General features: G+C 49.6%; 6 protein-coding genes across 6 annotated transcripts; 5 read left to right on the forward strand and 1 right to left on the reverse strand.

Moving 5' to 3' along the window:
* Positions 1 to 1,685: 1,685 nt before the first annotated feature.
* Positions 1,686 to 2,030, forward strand: ATNIH1004_001817 (uncharacterized protein; the record flags this gene model as incomplete). Its single annotated transcript, XM_033566512.1, has 3 exons — positions 1,686 to 1,721; positions 1,779 to 1,872; positions 1,954 to 2,030. The coding sequence occupies 3 exons, from the start codon at positions 1,686 to 1,688 to the stop codon at positions 2,028 to 2,030; spliced, it is 207 nt and encodes a 68-aa protein (XP_033432269.1).
* Positions 2,031 to 4,070: 2,040 nt separating this feature from the next.
* On the forward strand, positions 4,071 to 5,052 carry ATNIH1004_001818 (uncharacterized protein; the record flags this gene model as incomplete). Its single annotated transcript, XM_033566513.1, has 4 exons — positions 4,071 to 4,518; positions 4,590 to 4,681; positions 4,753 to 4,935; positions 5,008 to 5,052. 4 exons carry the CDS (start codon positions 4,071 to 4,073, stop codon positions 5,050 to 5,052), a joined length of 768 nt encoding a protein of 255 aa, XP_033432270.1.
* Positions 5,053 to 5,631: 579 nt separating this feature from the next.
* Positions 5,632 to 7,202, forward strand: ATNIH1004_001819 (SDR family oxidoreductase; the record flags this gene model as incomplete). Its single annotated transcript, XM_033566514.1, has 4 exons — positions 5,632 to 6,166; positions 6,229 to 6,431; positions 6,481 to 6,748; positions 6,796 to 7,202. The coding sequence occupies 4 exons, from the start codon at positions 5,632 to 5,634 to the stop codon at positions 7,200 to 7,202; spliced, it is 1,413 nt and encodes a 470-aa protein (XP_033432271.1).
* Positions 7,203 to 7,593: 391 nt separating this feature from the next.
* Positions 7,594 to 9,015, forward strand: ATNIH1004_001820 (uncharacterized protein; the record flags this gene model as incomplete). The annotated part of the gene is made up of 4 exons (XM_033566515.1): positions 7,594 to 7,834; positions 7,906 to 8,062; positions 8,134 to 8,379; positions 8,451 to 9,015. The coding sequence occupies 4 exons, from the start codon at positions 7,594 to 7,596 to the stop codon at positions 9,013 to 9,015; spliced, it is 1,209 nt and encodes a 402-aa protein (XP_033432272.1).
* Positions 9,016 to 9,075: 60 nt separating this feature from the next.
* On the forward strand, positions 9,076 to 9,531 carry ATNIH1004_001821 (uncharacterized protein; the record flags this gene model as incomplete). Its single annotated transcript, XM_033566516.1, has 1 exon — positions 9,076 to 9,531. The coding sequence occupies one exon, from the start codon at positions 9,076 to 9,078 to the stop codon at positions 9,529 to 9,531; it is 456 nt and encodes a 151-aa protein (XP_033432273.1).
* Positions 9,532 to 11,129: 1,598 nt separating this feature from the next.
* On the reverse strand, positions 11,130 to 12,656 carry ATNIH1004_001822 (uncharacterized protein; the record flags this gene model as incomplete). Its single annotated transcript, XM_033566517.1, has 3 exons — positions 11,130 to 11,967; positions 12,029 to 12,565; positions 12,625 to 12,656. The coding sequence occupies 3 exons, from the start codon at positions 12,654 to 12,656 to the stop codon at positions 11,130 to 11,132; spliced, it is 1,407 nt and encodes a 468-aa protein (XP_033432274.1).
* Between the last annotated feature and the right edge of the window lie 656 nt (positions 12,657 to 13,312).

Raw genomic sequence — 13,312 nt, forward strand, 5'->3', positions numbered from 1 at the left:
TGAATATATCCCGTCCTCAAGGTATTTTATATAGACCGAACCTTCCTTCAAGTCGACCCCTGGATTATTTACATATGACCCTGCTGGACATATCTCCCTGTTAATATTAGTTGGGAACGAATCCCCTGACTTGCTCCCAGGGCTATCGGGCAATTGATCAAACACTCCCAAATCAGTTTTATTGGACTCCATCGCTATAACGGCCACCCAATTGGAATTAAATATCCTCTCTACGTGTGGCCAGGACCGCAGGAAATGCACGGCTTGCCAGCAAGCTTTACTATCTTAACAAGCTATAACCAGGTACCACAACGCGGGGGGAATGTCCATGTGTACACTAACGGTAGGATGCTATGAATATTTACGCAGAATCTGCTCTGCCATGTCTAGCTGCGCTTTGTATTCTGCCGTGTGTTGCTCAAGTGCACAGTCGCGCAGATAAAGGTCCTCACGCACAAGGAGAGACACCGTTGGGGTAGATAAATAAAATCCTCCGCTCTTTCCTTCTTGGGACAAAATCCGGCACATACTGACGCCGGAAATGCTCGAAGGGCTGTATATAATAGTTTAGCTGCAAAATTAGCTGTCCTTGTTTAAGGCTTAAAATATAATAATTCGCAATATTGTCCGACTCCAACAAGAACCAGGCGTGCAGCTGGAGCCGAAACACGGTACTTATAACTTCCATTGCCTATCTCGCCTCGATAATACGCCAAAGCCAATAAACGGTGAGATGCCACCCCGTTGTTGGTGTCCAGAAGGGGTCCAACACCGCACTGCGCCGACTGGATATCCAGGCGTGCGAATGCCGACACGAGCTATTAGTTGATAGCCGACGACAATAGCCGGCCCGAAGCTGTGCCTGGGCCTTGAGCTCTTTTAATATCTGCGCCCCGCTCTGCAGGTGTCTAAATACATGAGTATAGCGTCCATGTAACATGTCCAGCAGCAGAAACAGTAAACAGCAGAGAAGTGACCTCCCGTAGATGCGGATCCCGAGAACTGTGCTGTCAGGCTAAGAGACAAGACAGCCGCGTGGACTGTTCTAGAGCGAATCGACGCAACGACGTACTAAAGTCCTTTCCAGGTAAAGGCACATTGGAGACTTCTACATCCTGGTGCAGGCCGCCTAGAGCGACTGCGGCGTGGTAGACAGCTAGTTCGCAATAGCACAGCTGCAAGACGAGTCGTTTCGATAAGGTCAGAGTCGCAGAGTTGCAGCAGGGTGGGGGTGGTATAAACTGGAAGTGGGAGAAACATCTCCCTCATCAGATGTCGTGGGCCATTAGAACCCGTCTGGGACTGCCTGGGCCGGTGAAACATGCTGTTGAGGCTTGTAGAATACCCTCGAAATGGGTTTACAAGGTAAACGCTGGGGATCATAGTCAACAGACTTTGACCAATCAATTAATTACTTGAACAGTGATGTCCTCATTGTGAGATTTCTCATGAATTCATCATGCAAGATGTCTCTCCACCACTAACTGTGTGATGGCTATGGACATATCTGACGGAGTTCGGGCCCGACTTATGAACGGTACAGGTCACAGAGCGGTTCATACTGTCATCGTCCCAGATATTTGAAAGCTGTATGACCCCAGATCCTTTGACGGGTTCCAGCTCAGAACACCCAGGACTTTTCACTACATCAAACCCAAGCCATCCTCGCTTTAAAGGAAATCAAAATGAAACTCCGAATTATTCTGATTCTGACAGCTGCGGTTAGCGACATCCCATTAGTTACACGTATGACCATCGTCTAACAGATATCTAGCTAGGTACTAATCCTTACGACACGTGGTTCTGTCGATGCCGACGAGGCCGTAGTCTATCCGGCGCAGGTTGATCAATCTTGGGTCGATGCCAAACCCCGTAAGTTTCAATGATGCATCCTGTTAGAACGAGTTGCATTTTTTACCCCTATACATTGTTACCACTCTGACACGGTTGTAGGATCTCTACCAGGCGCCGACGAAGCTGTTGTTTATGTCGCCAAGGTTGATCAATCCTGGGTAGATGCGGAGGCATAAAGAGAGCATACCGGACGTATATGCTGTATTGTCGTGAACCATCCTTCTTTCCATCAAGGTCTGCTTCCACTAACGCAGGTCGAGATTTGTCATCTATAACTGTTGCTCCATGAACACAACGAAATAATTGGAATATCGAGGTTTAAAGATAGCTGATTCCCACTGTTGTAGCAAGAAGGAAGAATCAATTTTCTAAAGCGGGGGGTCGCTTAAAGCTTTGATTTAAATAGGGGTTTGCGGAAGGCCGACCTTATAGTAGCAGACGGCGGCCAATTCTATGTACAAAGAATACTGTATTATCCCCTCTGGCCACAAAAAAGGAATATTCCGAGCTGACAGTACTTTTGAGTTGAATATATGTATACCTTGAAACGCTATTAATTGTATAACGAAAGAGCCTTAATGTACATTAAAATACAAGCGGGTGACTTCGATACAGGCGTTTTGATTTCTACTAGGCGCGTTCGGACCATGGTGTTTCTGTGGCCAGGGGTAAATTATTTGCTGATCGCTGCTGGGCTGATGTTGACTCCGCAAAAGAGGGCCTTTGAGGTGGAGAAACATAATTAACTGTTTCCTTTGTTGCCTCGCGCTAAGCTGTCATAATTGCGACATGCAACGCTGTAATCTCCAGCCACCCAGGTTGCAACTTGGTCCGCCATGCAGGGATTCGTGACAGAGTAGTGTGGTTGTCTGTTACTTTGAGTACTCCCCTAATCAGCGCCAGCCCCCTTGAGTGTCGCACCATACTCTTCCTCTTTCTCTTCTATGCTACAAAGCGACGGCCAAGAGATTCTGTGGTGCTTCAGAAATCAGCATTGAGCGTCGTGCCTGCAACCACACTCTAGACTTGGATCATCATCCCACAGCAATTTTGCAACCCTTAGTCTGGCTCCCGGATATATTACTAGTATCTACCTCCCGGAGTAGTGCCAGTGAATTACAAGTCTGACTCAAATAACCGCCACACTAAACTGGCCACCCTAGCTAATGGGCGTGGTCACTGTGCCAGGCCCGCTGATCCGTGTCAGCCCAACATCGATATGGACAGTTATTTGAGGATGCTTACTCCATATCGTTGCCTTTGAGAGAAGTGAAAGACATTTTGGTAATTTAATTAATATATAAACTTATAACTAACCCTGGCTCCTTGCATATAGGTCTTGTGGAGGCGGAGACTCATGACACCCATCTTGGTTACCCAACCCCATCTGAAATGTAAATTTTAGATTCAATTCTACAACGTGGTGAAATGGGCTGCGGAACGGCCCTGTCTTCCGAGAAAGCCCACCTTCTTGGAACTACAGTAGCTACTATGCTGCTAGGCAGTGGCAGCTCAACAGCCCAAAGGTTAGCTGCTATTGTTCCATGGGAAGGATTCTCGGACGCGTATAGTAGTCATTGCGGCATGGAGAAATCCTATCGAATATATTCTTTGCCCTGGGATATGCCCGTCAGGTTGGACTGAATTAATACGGTCAGCCTAGGTGAGCGGGGCGTAGGAGGCAACCGGTAGCGCGTAGGGTTCTTATTTAGAATCTGCCACGAACAAGTGGGACACAGAGCTGTTATGGAAGTAGTGGGTGCCCAAGACCGAGAGGTCTCACCATTTGCAGTACCTTCAATGCATTCAATATGATGATCCTATTCTTTTTTGCGATATTCGGATTCCTGATGACTCCAAGTAGTATTTTCCCCACAACGTTCAGGGCGTATTACTTTAGTAGACCGTATTAGGTTTCTTGGCCCGATAGGGCTGATTACTTTCACCGGAGAAATTAGCCGGGAGGAAACGGCGAGTATTCAATTGCAGGTTGTTTGGAAACTGGGAAACCCATTCTACCTGGCGCCAAAGCAGCGTGAGGGGCTCGCTAGTTGCAAACGAAAAGGTGCTTCTTTGTTCTCCTCGACTCCGGAACATTCCCTTCCGAGCGACAGGGGGCAAGCAAAACAAAGAAAACGAAAAGTCCTTTTATTAAACTCACATCCTTCCCCTCCCTTCTCCCTGTTTCTCTCTTTCTTCTCATCAATAATCTCACAATGCCCCGTTGCGCCCTCGTTACCGGCTGCAGCGCCGGAGGCATCGGCTCAGCGCTAGTGGAGGAACTCCACGCCCAAGGGCTGAGAGTCTACGCGACAGCCCGCTCCCCAGCCAAGATGAACCACCTTGTCAAACTTCCCAATGTCACTCTCGTCACCCTCGACGTCGTCGACCCGGCCAGCATTGCCGCTGCCGTCGATACCGTCCGCCAGGATTTGTCTTCAAGTGGTGACTCTCTCGACGTTCTCATCAACAACGCCGGCCAATCCCTCGTCTATCCCGCCCTGGACACCTCCATAGACGAGGCCAAGCGTCTTTTCGATGTAAATTTCTGGGGTGTCATCGCTGTCACCCAGGCTTTCACGCCGTTGCTTCAGGCGGCCAAGAATGGCGGTACCCTCGTGAACGTCTGCTCCATCTCAGGCTTCTTGTACGCCCCCTGGATGAGTAAGGATCCTCCACCCCGGCGGTCGTGATAAAAAAAATATCAGGAATAACCTGCTGAAAATTCGCATCAGGTGTCTACAACGCCTCAAAAGCCGCTCTAATGTCTTGGAGTGAGACTCTCCGGCTAGAACTGCAGCCCTTCAACATCCGGGTTATTTCCCTGGTCACCGCTCCGTCGCCACAAATGTCATGTCGCATTCTGGCCTGACCCTGCCCGAAACCTCCCTTTACCAGAAGGCGCTCTCGGATATTCAATTACGTGGCGTCGGGAAGGATGTCTCGAGTAAGAGCGCGCCGGCAGACTTTGCTCGCGAGGTTGTCAAGGATGTCTTGGCCGGAGCGTCGGGACCGGTGTGGCGTGGCGCGATGGCTTCCATAGTGAAGTTTATGTCCAATTACATGCCGACAACCGTTTTAGTTGGTGTCCCTTTGTTCTTTCATTTTCCATTTCTTTTTGACATGAATTGATTACTGATATGTGTTGCGTAGGACCGGGCAATGAGTAGGGGAACTGGGCTGGACAAGCTGCCTTGAAAGAACATAAAAGACTAACAGTTGTATGAGAACTAATACCGACATAGACCCAGATAATATATCTTAAAATATGCATTAATAGCTGCATAGATCTTAATCTTATAAGGGGCAAGTTTTAGGTAGCCCTTATAGAGTCGCACGGAGGAACCGCAAAAACCGCCGAATCCGCAAGTCCGAAAAGTCCGATACATAGTATTTCTATGTAAATAACGCATATTACAATTTCTAAAAAATTGTTACAGGCACTCCCTTATTACACCCATACGCCTCTTATATATTCTTTGCTTGTAGGAGATAAATAGCGGTCTACTAACTGGCATAGTAGCCTGGAGATAGACAGACTGCTTTGTAATTAATCTAGTTAAATAAAATATATACCCACTCCAGGACACATGTCAAACATTGATGGGTGGAGTTAACATGGGAGGGGTCCTCCTGTCTTTAATAACTACCACTCGATCAGCTTAATCACATCCCAGACAAGCCATTTTCATTTCTCGCCCTCCAACCTCGCCCTCACTTTGCCCTCTACATATTTCTACACGGGAACCCATTAGCCCACACGTCCCAACACTGACAATGGCCCGTCACGTCCTTCTCACCGGGGGCAACGGCTTCATTGGATCCCACATCCTAACCCAGCTTCTTGACCATGGCTGCACTGTCTGCTGTGCTGTTAGAACACAAGAAAAAGGCGACAAGATTTTGAGGGACTTCGCCATGCAGCAATCTCAGATATCTATCACAATCGTCCCCGATATTGTCGCACCCGGAGCATACCACACGGCGATACAGGGAAACCCCGCTTTTGACACCATCTATCATACGGCATCCCCGTTCACGTACACGAACGTGGGGAGCAATCTTCAGTTCCTCGAGCCGGCCATCAAGGGGACGTTGAACCTCCTCAAAGCCGTGAAAGACAATGCCCCGAGCGTGAGAAGAGTCATTTGGACTGGTAGCTGCGCCAGCGTGATTGACTACGACAACCTTGTCTCGGACCCAGCAAGGCTTTATACGGAAGCGGACTGGAACCCGGTTACATGGGAAGAGGCAGTGCATGGCGATCCGTCGAAAGCATACAGGGCCAGTAAGCTTTTTGCCGAACAAGAAGGTACGTCGATTGTTCTGGTTGCTGTTAGCAGAGGCAGTACTAAGACGGTGTTCTCTACGCAGCATGGAAGTTTATGAAGGAAGAACAGCCACCTTTTGACTTGGTCACGTTATCTCCGCCGGCGACTTTCGGTCCTTTGCGGCACTCTATCACAAGCATTTGGGACCTGAACGAATCTAATTCTCGGTTGTGGAAACTTTGCTTTAATTCGACCAAGGATGCTCCCGTGCCGTACATGCCGGTACACACTTACGTCGACGTCCGAGTAAGTAGCCCAGCTTGACAGTGGTTTTGATCTAACCAACAATCTGTAGGATCTTGCAGATGCCCAATTCAGAGCCATGATTGTCCCAGAGGCCGGCAACCAACGGTTTTTGGTGTGCGCCAGGCAATTTGACTTCCAGGATGTTTGCGATATTCTCCGATCACACTTCCCCGAACTGAGTGAACGCACGCCGCTTGGGAAACCAGGGACACGCTCCTTACCTGCAGGGGCATATTCCATCGATAATTCCAAGGTGAAACAATCTTTAGGAGTGGAGTTCCGAAGTCTTGAAGAGACCATTTTGGATGTCGCACGTTGTATGTTAGATCTTGAGCGGAACGAAAAGCAAGCCCATGCTACCTAGGGTGGCATCATCCTTGCAGTCGCCCGAATCAATGGAAGCGGCCGTACCAAAACAAAGACAATGATAACTCTCATACTTTCCAGCGCGTAGTCCGTAGTGTTATAAATCTTGACCATGCCTTCCCTGTTCCAAATGTGTCCTGGGACGTCCGAAAACCATCTCAAACATTAATTATCCTGGCTGCGCGGCGATCGTGTACCGTAGAATGGGGTGAGCAGGTTTCCCGAGCCTGCAGACAGCATGTTACGCCGACGGCTCTATTAGCAACGCCAGGCAACTTTGCTACGGGCCGGATTCAAGGCGGGCGGGGTCTGCGCTGGACAGCCCCCCATGCTCCACTACTCCGGTCCAATGTGTGGACGGAGTTACTCAATGTTACCTCCGGTCCAATGTGCGGACGGAGTTAATGTTACCTCCAGTCCAATGTGCCACCGAGTAGGTACTCTCTCTGTGCGCTGCGGTTAACGCCGAGGGTGGATATTGTTATGGGGCTGTGGCTCCGAGGCCTGCATCCTATTGAATGGTTCACGCAAGGAAGGCGGCGCCAGATCTGAGTTGGGCAGCTCCACAGTTTCCACTACTACTGGCTAGGGAGCATATACTCGTTGTTAGCTGGGTTAACGCCGAAAGGAGATGGTATGTTTGTGGTGCTGCGGCTGAGGGTCACTCTTATTATGGACTGCCCGGGATGCGTGTTTAAAGTTGCCCACAGAAAGCGTGTACCTACTTTTGCTGACTCTCGAAGCCCCTTGGAGAGCACGCACGACTTAACCTCTTCCTTTACCCCAATCCAACACAATGTCGGAAACCAGCGTTACCGACACTGAAATGCAGTTTCGAATGACCGCGACTGGCTGGACCGATTCTCCAGAAAGCTCTCGAGGGCTAGAGGTCCACCCCGACGAGGACCGGCGACACGGCAACGCAGCAAGCAGGAACCAACCTGGAAAGTCGGCGTCCGATCGCATACAGCCGTTGACATTGGAATCATCGGCTCGTCCCCCACGAGACATACATGGGATCAAGTGGGTGTTCGCTGGTAAGTTCCGTAGGATCCTCGTGTTCCATAACTCCCACGTTGGATGTGGTCCCTGATAATACGTGTCGTAGTAACGGCCATATTGTCCAGCGTGTTCTTATTCGCGCTGGATCAGACAATTGTCGCTGATGTTCAGCCAAACATCATCGCCGAGTTTGGTTCGATCAATAAATTGCCTTGGCTCTCGGTGTCATTTCTTCTCGGAACTGCGAGCACAAATCTGCTCTGGTAAGCCTTTGCACCGATTCGACCCGGTGCAGCCAAGTTCCCTCAAGCTAATTATGAACCGATATGTGCAGGGGACGGATCTATAGCCAATTTAATTCCAAATGGATCTATGTGCTCTGCGTAGCGATGTTCGAGATCGGTTCGACCGTCTGCGGGGCCGCGCCCAACATGAATGCACTCATTATCGGACGTACTCTGGGCGGCCTGGGCGGCGGAGGAATGTACTTGGGCGTGATGATGATGTTGTCCCTGTTCACGACGCCTCTGGAACGACCAAGTATATCGGCATCATTGGGGTGGTATTCGGTTTTGGCACCGTGTGAGTGCTCTTCTCGGCGAGCGGGGAGGAGACCAAATCTGATTACTGACCATGGCATCTGTGCTCCAGCCTCGGACCGGTCATTGGAGGCGCCTTTGCCTCCAATGCCTCCGCGACGTGGCGATGGGCCTTTTATATCAATCTGTGCATTGGGGGCGCTTTCGCACCAGCATATTTCTTCTTGCTTCCATCCCGTGATCTGCGGCCGGGAGTGACGTTCTGGGACCGGATGAAAGTGGTGGACTGGATCGGAAACACTCTCGTCATCGGAGTGTATGTCTCCGGGCTCATGGCCATCTCATTCGGGGGCACCACCTTTGCGTGGAACAGCGCCCAAGAAATCGCGATGTTCTGTGTCTCGGGCGTTCTGCTCATCGCGCTATGCATCCACCAAGTTTGGTCCGACCCCAAAAACCGAATGTTTCCGGTCCATTTCCTGAAGAACGGAGGCCTGTTGATCCAATTCTTGGTCGGGTCCTCTGCGGGGACGTCGTCTTTTGTGACCATCTATTTCATCCCGCTCTACTTTCAGTTCGTGCAGCACAGTGATTCTCTGCTGGCCGGTGTGCGGTTATTACCATTCATCGGCTGCCTGGCGGTCTTCACCATGTTAAACGGCCACCTCATGGCTTGATCGGGATACAGCATGCCATGGTACGTCATCGGTTCGGTCCTCGTCGTAGCCGCCAACAGCATGCTCTACAAGCTTGATCTCTCGACGTCCAACGGATTTATTTACGGCGGGATGGTTCTCAACGGTATTGGCACGGGCATGTTTCTCAATGCTCCGTTTGCGGTCGCCCAATGGCTGGCTCCACCCCAGGAGACATCGAGCGCCGTTGGATTCATCATGTGTGCTCGAGGAGGAGGCCTTGCAATCGCACTGTCCATCGCAAACACCATCTTCCTGAACCTGGCCCAGAACGGGATTCGCCATCGGTTTCCCACCCTGGACACGACGCAGATTCAAAGTCTAACCTCCGGCGCCGGGAGCCATCTATTGGAGAGCCTCAATCACGCCCAGCAACAGCAAGTCCTCGCAGCGATTGTACACGCGATCAGTCGTGTTTTCATCCTGTCGATCGCCTCCGGCTGCTTTTGTCTCTGCCTGTCGGTTTTCATGGATCGCAGAAAAATCAAGATCGGCTAGCTGTCTGGATCTAAAGGCGCACATTTCGCCTTTGTCTCGAAATGAACATCGGGGCGTTTCAATTTCATACACCCAAAATCGCAGCGTCAGTAACATACAACGGGAACCCCCTTATAGAGCTACTACTCTAATGCAACCACTTCAAAGTTGTTGTGGAATTCAGGGGAAGTGACGCGCAGGGAGCTATTCTATCAGCTACAGGCCAACTAGCCTAACTAGGAAGTAGATGTCATTCAGTGGAAACACCAGGAATTGCAGTATCTCAACCAACTGAGCCTACTAAGCGGTTCCCTATTTTTCTCATTGAGGTGTTCAACTCATTAAAGGATTGAGGGGTAGAATGGATCGTTAGATATTTCCGCACCGTCAAGTCGGGCGGATTATAGTTTTTCCGTAACAGGTGGGAAGTGCGGGTAGCCATGTCCAGGAGAAACATCAGGGATGGCAACTACAATAATATCCAGCACTAGATTCCATTTCCTGGCTATATGTGTTGAGGCACTTTGCAAAATTAAAGTAGGTCCGATGTTTCGAAGGTGATTAGAGGGCAAAAGCGTGACTCCGCTTTTGAAAACCGTTAAGCTACTTTTGTTACGGAAACACTATAATCCGCCCGACTTGGCGGTGCGGAGTATCTGACGATCCACTCAACCCCTCAATCCTTTAGATAGTCGAACACCTCAATGAGAATATAGGGAACCGCTTAGTAGGCTCAGTTGGTTGAGATACTGCAATTCCTGGTGTTTCCACTGAATGACATCTACTTCCTAATGTGGCTAGTTGGCCTGTAGCTGATAGAATAGCTCCCCCCATCCGCCCCACTCCCATGGGAGTCCTACCATGGAGCTAGCAGGCGGCCCAAAATCTCCTACACACAGGACCACTATTTTTGGTCCCCGACACTAGTTCAACAGTGACGGTGCTATTCGTTATACCTAGCAAATCGAGCTAACAGATTACGCACAGTCGCCTCTGTGCTCTATGCAGCTCCTGAAGGGTGACGGCAACGATGCGCGCGTTTTCCATCTATGATGAAGATCCCATTGGCCTTACCCGCATCCTGGTGCGCTGTTTGGTGACTTGGGGCCGCGGAATTGAAGGCATCGAAGAGTTCGGTCAAGGACCATCTAAGCAATTCCGGCCTTGTTTATGGAGCTCTGATAATAGGCATTCCTTTTAGTACATAGTTGTGCCTATGGTTGTAGCTAGCCATAGGAACTCGCGTCGTTTACGGAGTACTTAACCTGAGCTTCCACTTTTAGTGCATGTTTTGCCGTCCAGGTGCCAATTTTTGGAACCTTTGACCACCCTCATGAAGTACCACAGAATACGGCCGCATACACGGATCCGAATAACCTAAAGTCTATTTTACTGCCCCAAGACTCAAAATTGCACGCCGCACTTCAGGGCCGTGCAAGCATTACATAGCATAGTCCGAAGGAGAGGCCAGCAGAGGAATAAGGACGCAATAACTCTTTGTTGAGGTCCTGTTAAATAGAATAAGTAGGTATTTGTACAGCAAACTGGTTTGATGATAAAAGCTTCTATGGCTCAGAGTCTCCGTCGCTTTGTCCTTCTTTGTCCTTCTTTGTCCCTCATCACCCATGATAGTCTCCGTCGCCTCGTCCCTCGCCATGACGCTCTTTGTAGTCTTTAATAGCATCCATGCATCGATTCACAGCCATCTTACATATGCTGTCTTTTAAGATCGAACGGAACTGTTCCAAGTCAATCGTGATCGTCTGCGGGTACCCATGAGGCAAGAGGTCTCCAAAATCCAGTTGGACTTGATCAGCCTGCATAAGGTCTTCAGCAATGCCACGTTGCACTGCCTTTCCATCCGCACCCCGAACCCAAGTCTCCATCCAGACTTCAGAGATCTTTCCTACCCATGTCAATCTCTTATAGGTTGCAGGTCCGTATTCCCCTTCAAAGACCACATCTTTTTTAAGAATTTCTCTCACATCCGAAGGAATCCCTAGTGCCTGTAGTGTATCCAGCTCTTCCTCATCATCGCCATAGATCGGATCTCTCGGGAACGGACAGCGATACGATGGAGTTTCGCAAAACTTCACGATCGTAACCATGGAAACTTCAGAACTGCCCTCCAACCAGAGCCGTATATCATTCTTCAGCTGTTTGTATGTTTCCGAAAACCCGACTTCGAGGACCCATTTAAGCTCCATCTCATTATTTGCGTTGCGTACCCCAATCCCAAGGTCGGGTCGTTTATCGGAACCGGACCATTGACCTCCAAAAGACTTAAAATCCTCGTCAAATAAAGCTTGTGTTTGTCGTCGGAGATTAACTGGAACAGCTGCTTTGGATATCATAATCTCCTCGATTAATATAGAGGAAATAGACTGGTGGATAGGACTAGGCATGCATTGGATAATCAAAGTCGATGTCGATGCATCAAACGAAAAGCGAGGATATCTGGTCAAAAAAAAGGCCAATTAGCAAGAAATCTTTATAGAAAAAAAGGGGCAAGTCTTACGATTCGTCTTTGGAGTCGAGGTCGAGGTCACGGCGCAACTTGTTCCAATCTCCGACCGACATTTTGATAGCAAGTTGTTTCTCATAGTCTTCCAGAGGGCGGCGACGCTCAAAAGGTGCTGTAGCAACGCGTGGATGTGCCCAGGCCTTGCACTCATGATAATATGCATAGGCTTCATCGTATGGCGACTTGAATTTGCTTGCAGACGCCGCAGGCTGTTGCTTATCTCGGGCGTGCATCTCCTTCTCTTCTGGCGGTGTGATCTTTCGCGTGGGATCAAGAGGTTGTCGGTCTGGGAGAACGGGAACACTAGGCAAGGACGGCGGCGTTAAGGATGGTGGTGTTGGGGGATGGGATCTTGGCGACGGCCTTGTGGGATGAGGGGTTGACAGGTCACGTCGTCGACGAGCGAAATGACCTGACGACTGTTGGTGATACGGCAAAGACGATGAAAACGGTGATGAAAATGATGGCTGGGGAGGCCACGGCCTGTTAGACCCGGCAGGCCCCGAGAAAATGGATCCATCCTGGTTTGCTCTTTGTTATGATGAGAGAAAAGGTGTGGCAATAGCAAATGAGGTTCAGATGGAGCAGACAGATCCTGGGTCAGGGCACTGCCTTCGCACATGATGAGATTTGGAGCAATCAGAAACGGAAGCTGCGACTGGTCATTACATCATGTGCATGTACCAATGCGATGTACCGCAATGTGCTCACAACTGTATGGAAGCGAGCTAGTTACTGTTGGCGGATCATCTCGTCCACCGCTTCCTCTTTCGGGTTAGCCCAGGCGGCTGACTGATCATCACTTTGAGAGTTACTCCACAAGGAAGGTGTTGTTAGATATACGACTAGTCCCGAAGAGGAAATAGAGTACGATTGGTGAAAAGGTCTTATTTGAATGAATTGAGCTGGTTGGCCTCTTCTTGACTATTCTTCTTGGTTATTCTTGATTGATTATTTTGTTGTGTGCTCCGCGGGGGTTTTACCCTGATCCAGTCACATGATTCTGGTCCACCAAGGCCATATTATTTGATAGTAGAAAGATTAAGTTACTAGTACAGTATAGACTTCATCAGAGCCCACGAAAGCCCAAGCCCAACCCAACCCACTTGTGGACTGCTGGGCAGGCTGGCTTATCGCAGTAGGAGGGTAGGTGAGTCCAGAACATCAAAAGCGTGCAACACCACTCCACTCACACTGTCGACGACACCGTTTCCTGTTTGCTCAGGAAGTTATTTTCCGAGCCAAAGCAGCAATGAGTGGGAATGCACGGCTGGATGG

The sequence above is a fragment of the Aspergillus tanneri genome (assembly GCF_003426965.1).
Source record: "Aspergillus tanneri strain NIH1004 chromosome Unknown AapTan_2_pilon_pilon_pilon, whole genome shotgun sequence".
In the NCBI taxonomy this organism is placed as follows: Eukaryota; Fungi; Ascomycota; class Eurotiomycetes; order Eurotiales; family Aspergillaceae; genus Aspergillus; species Aspergillus tanneri.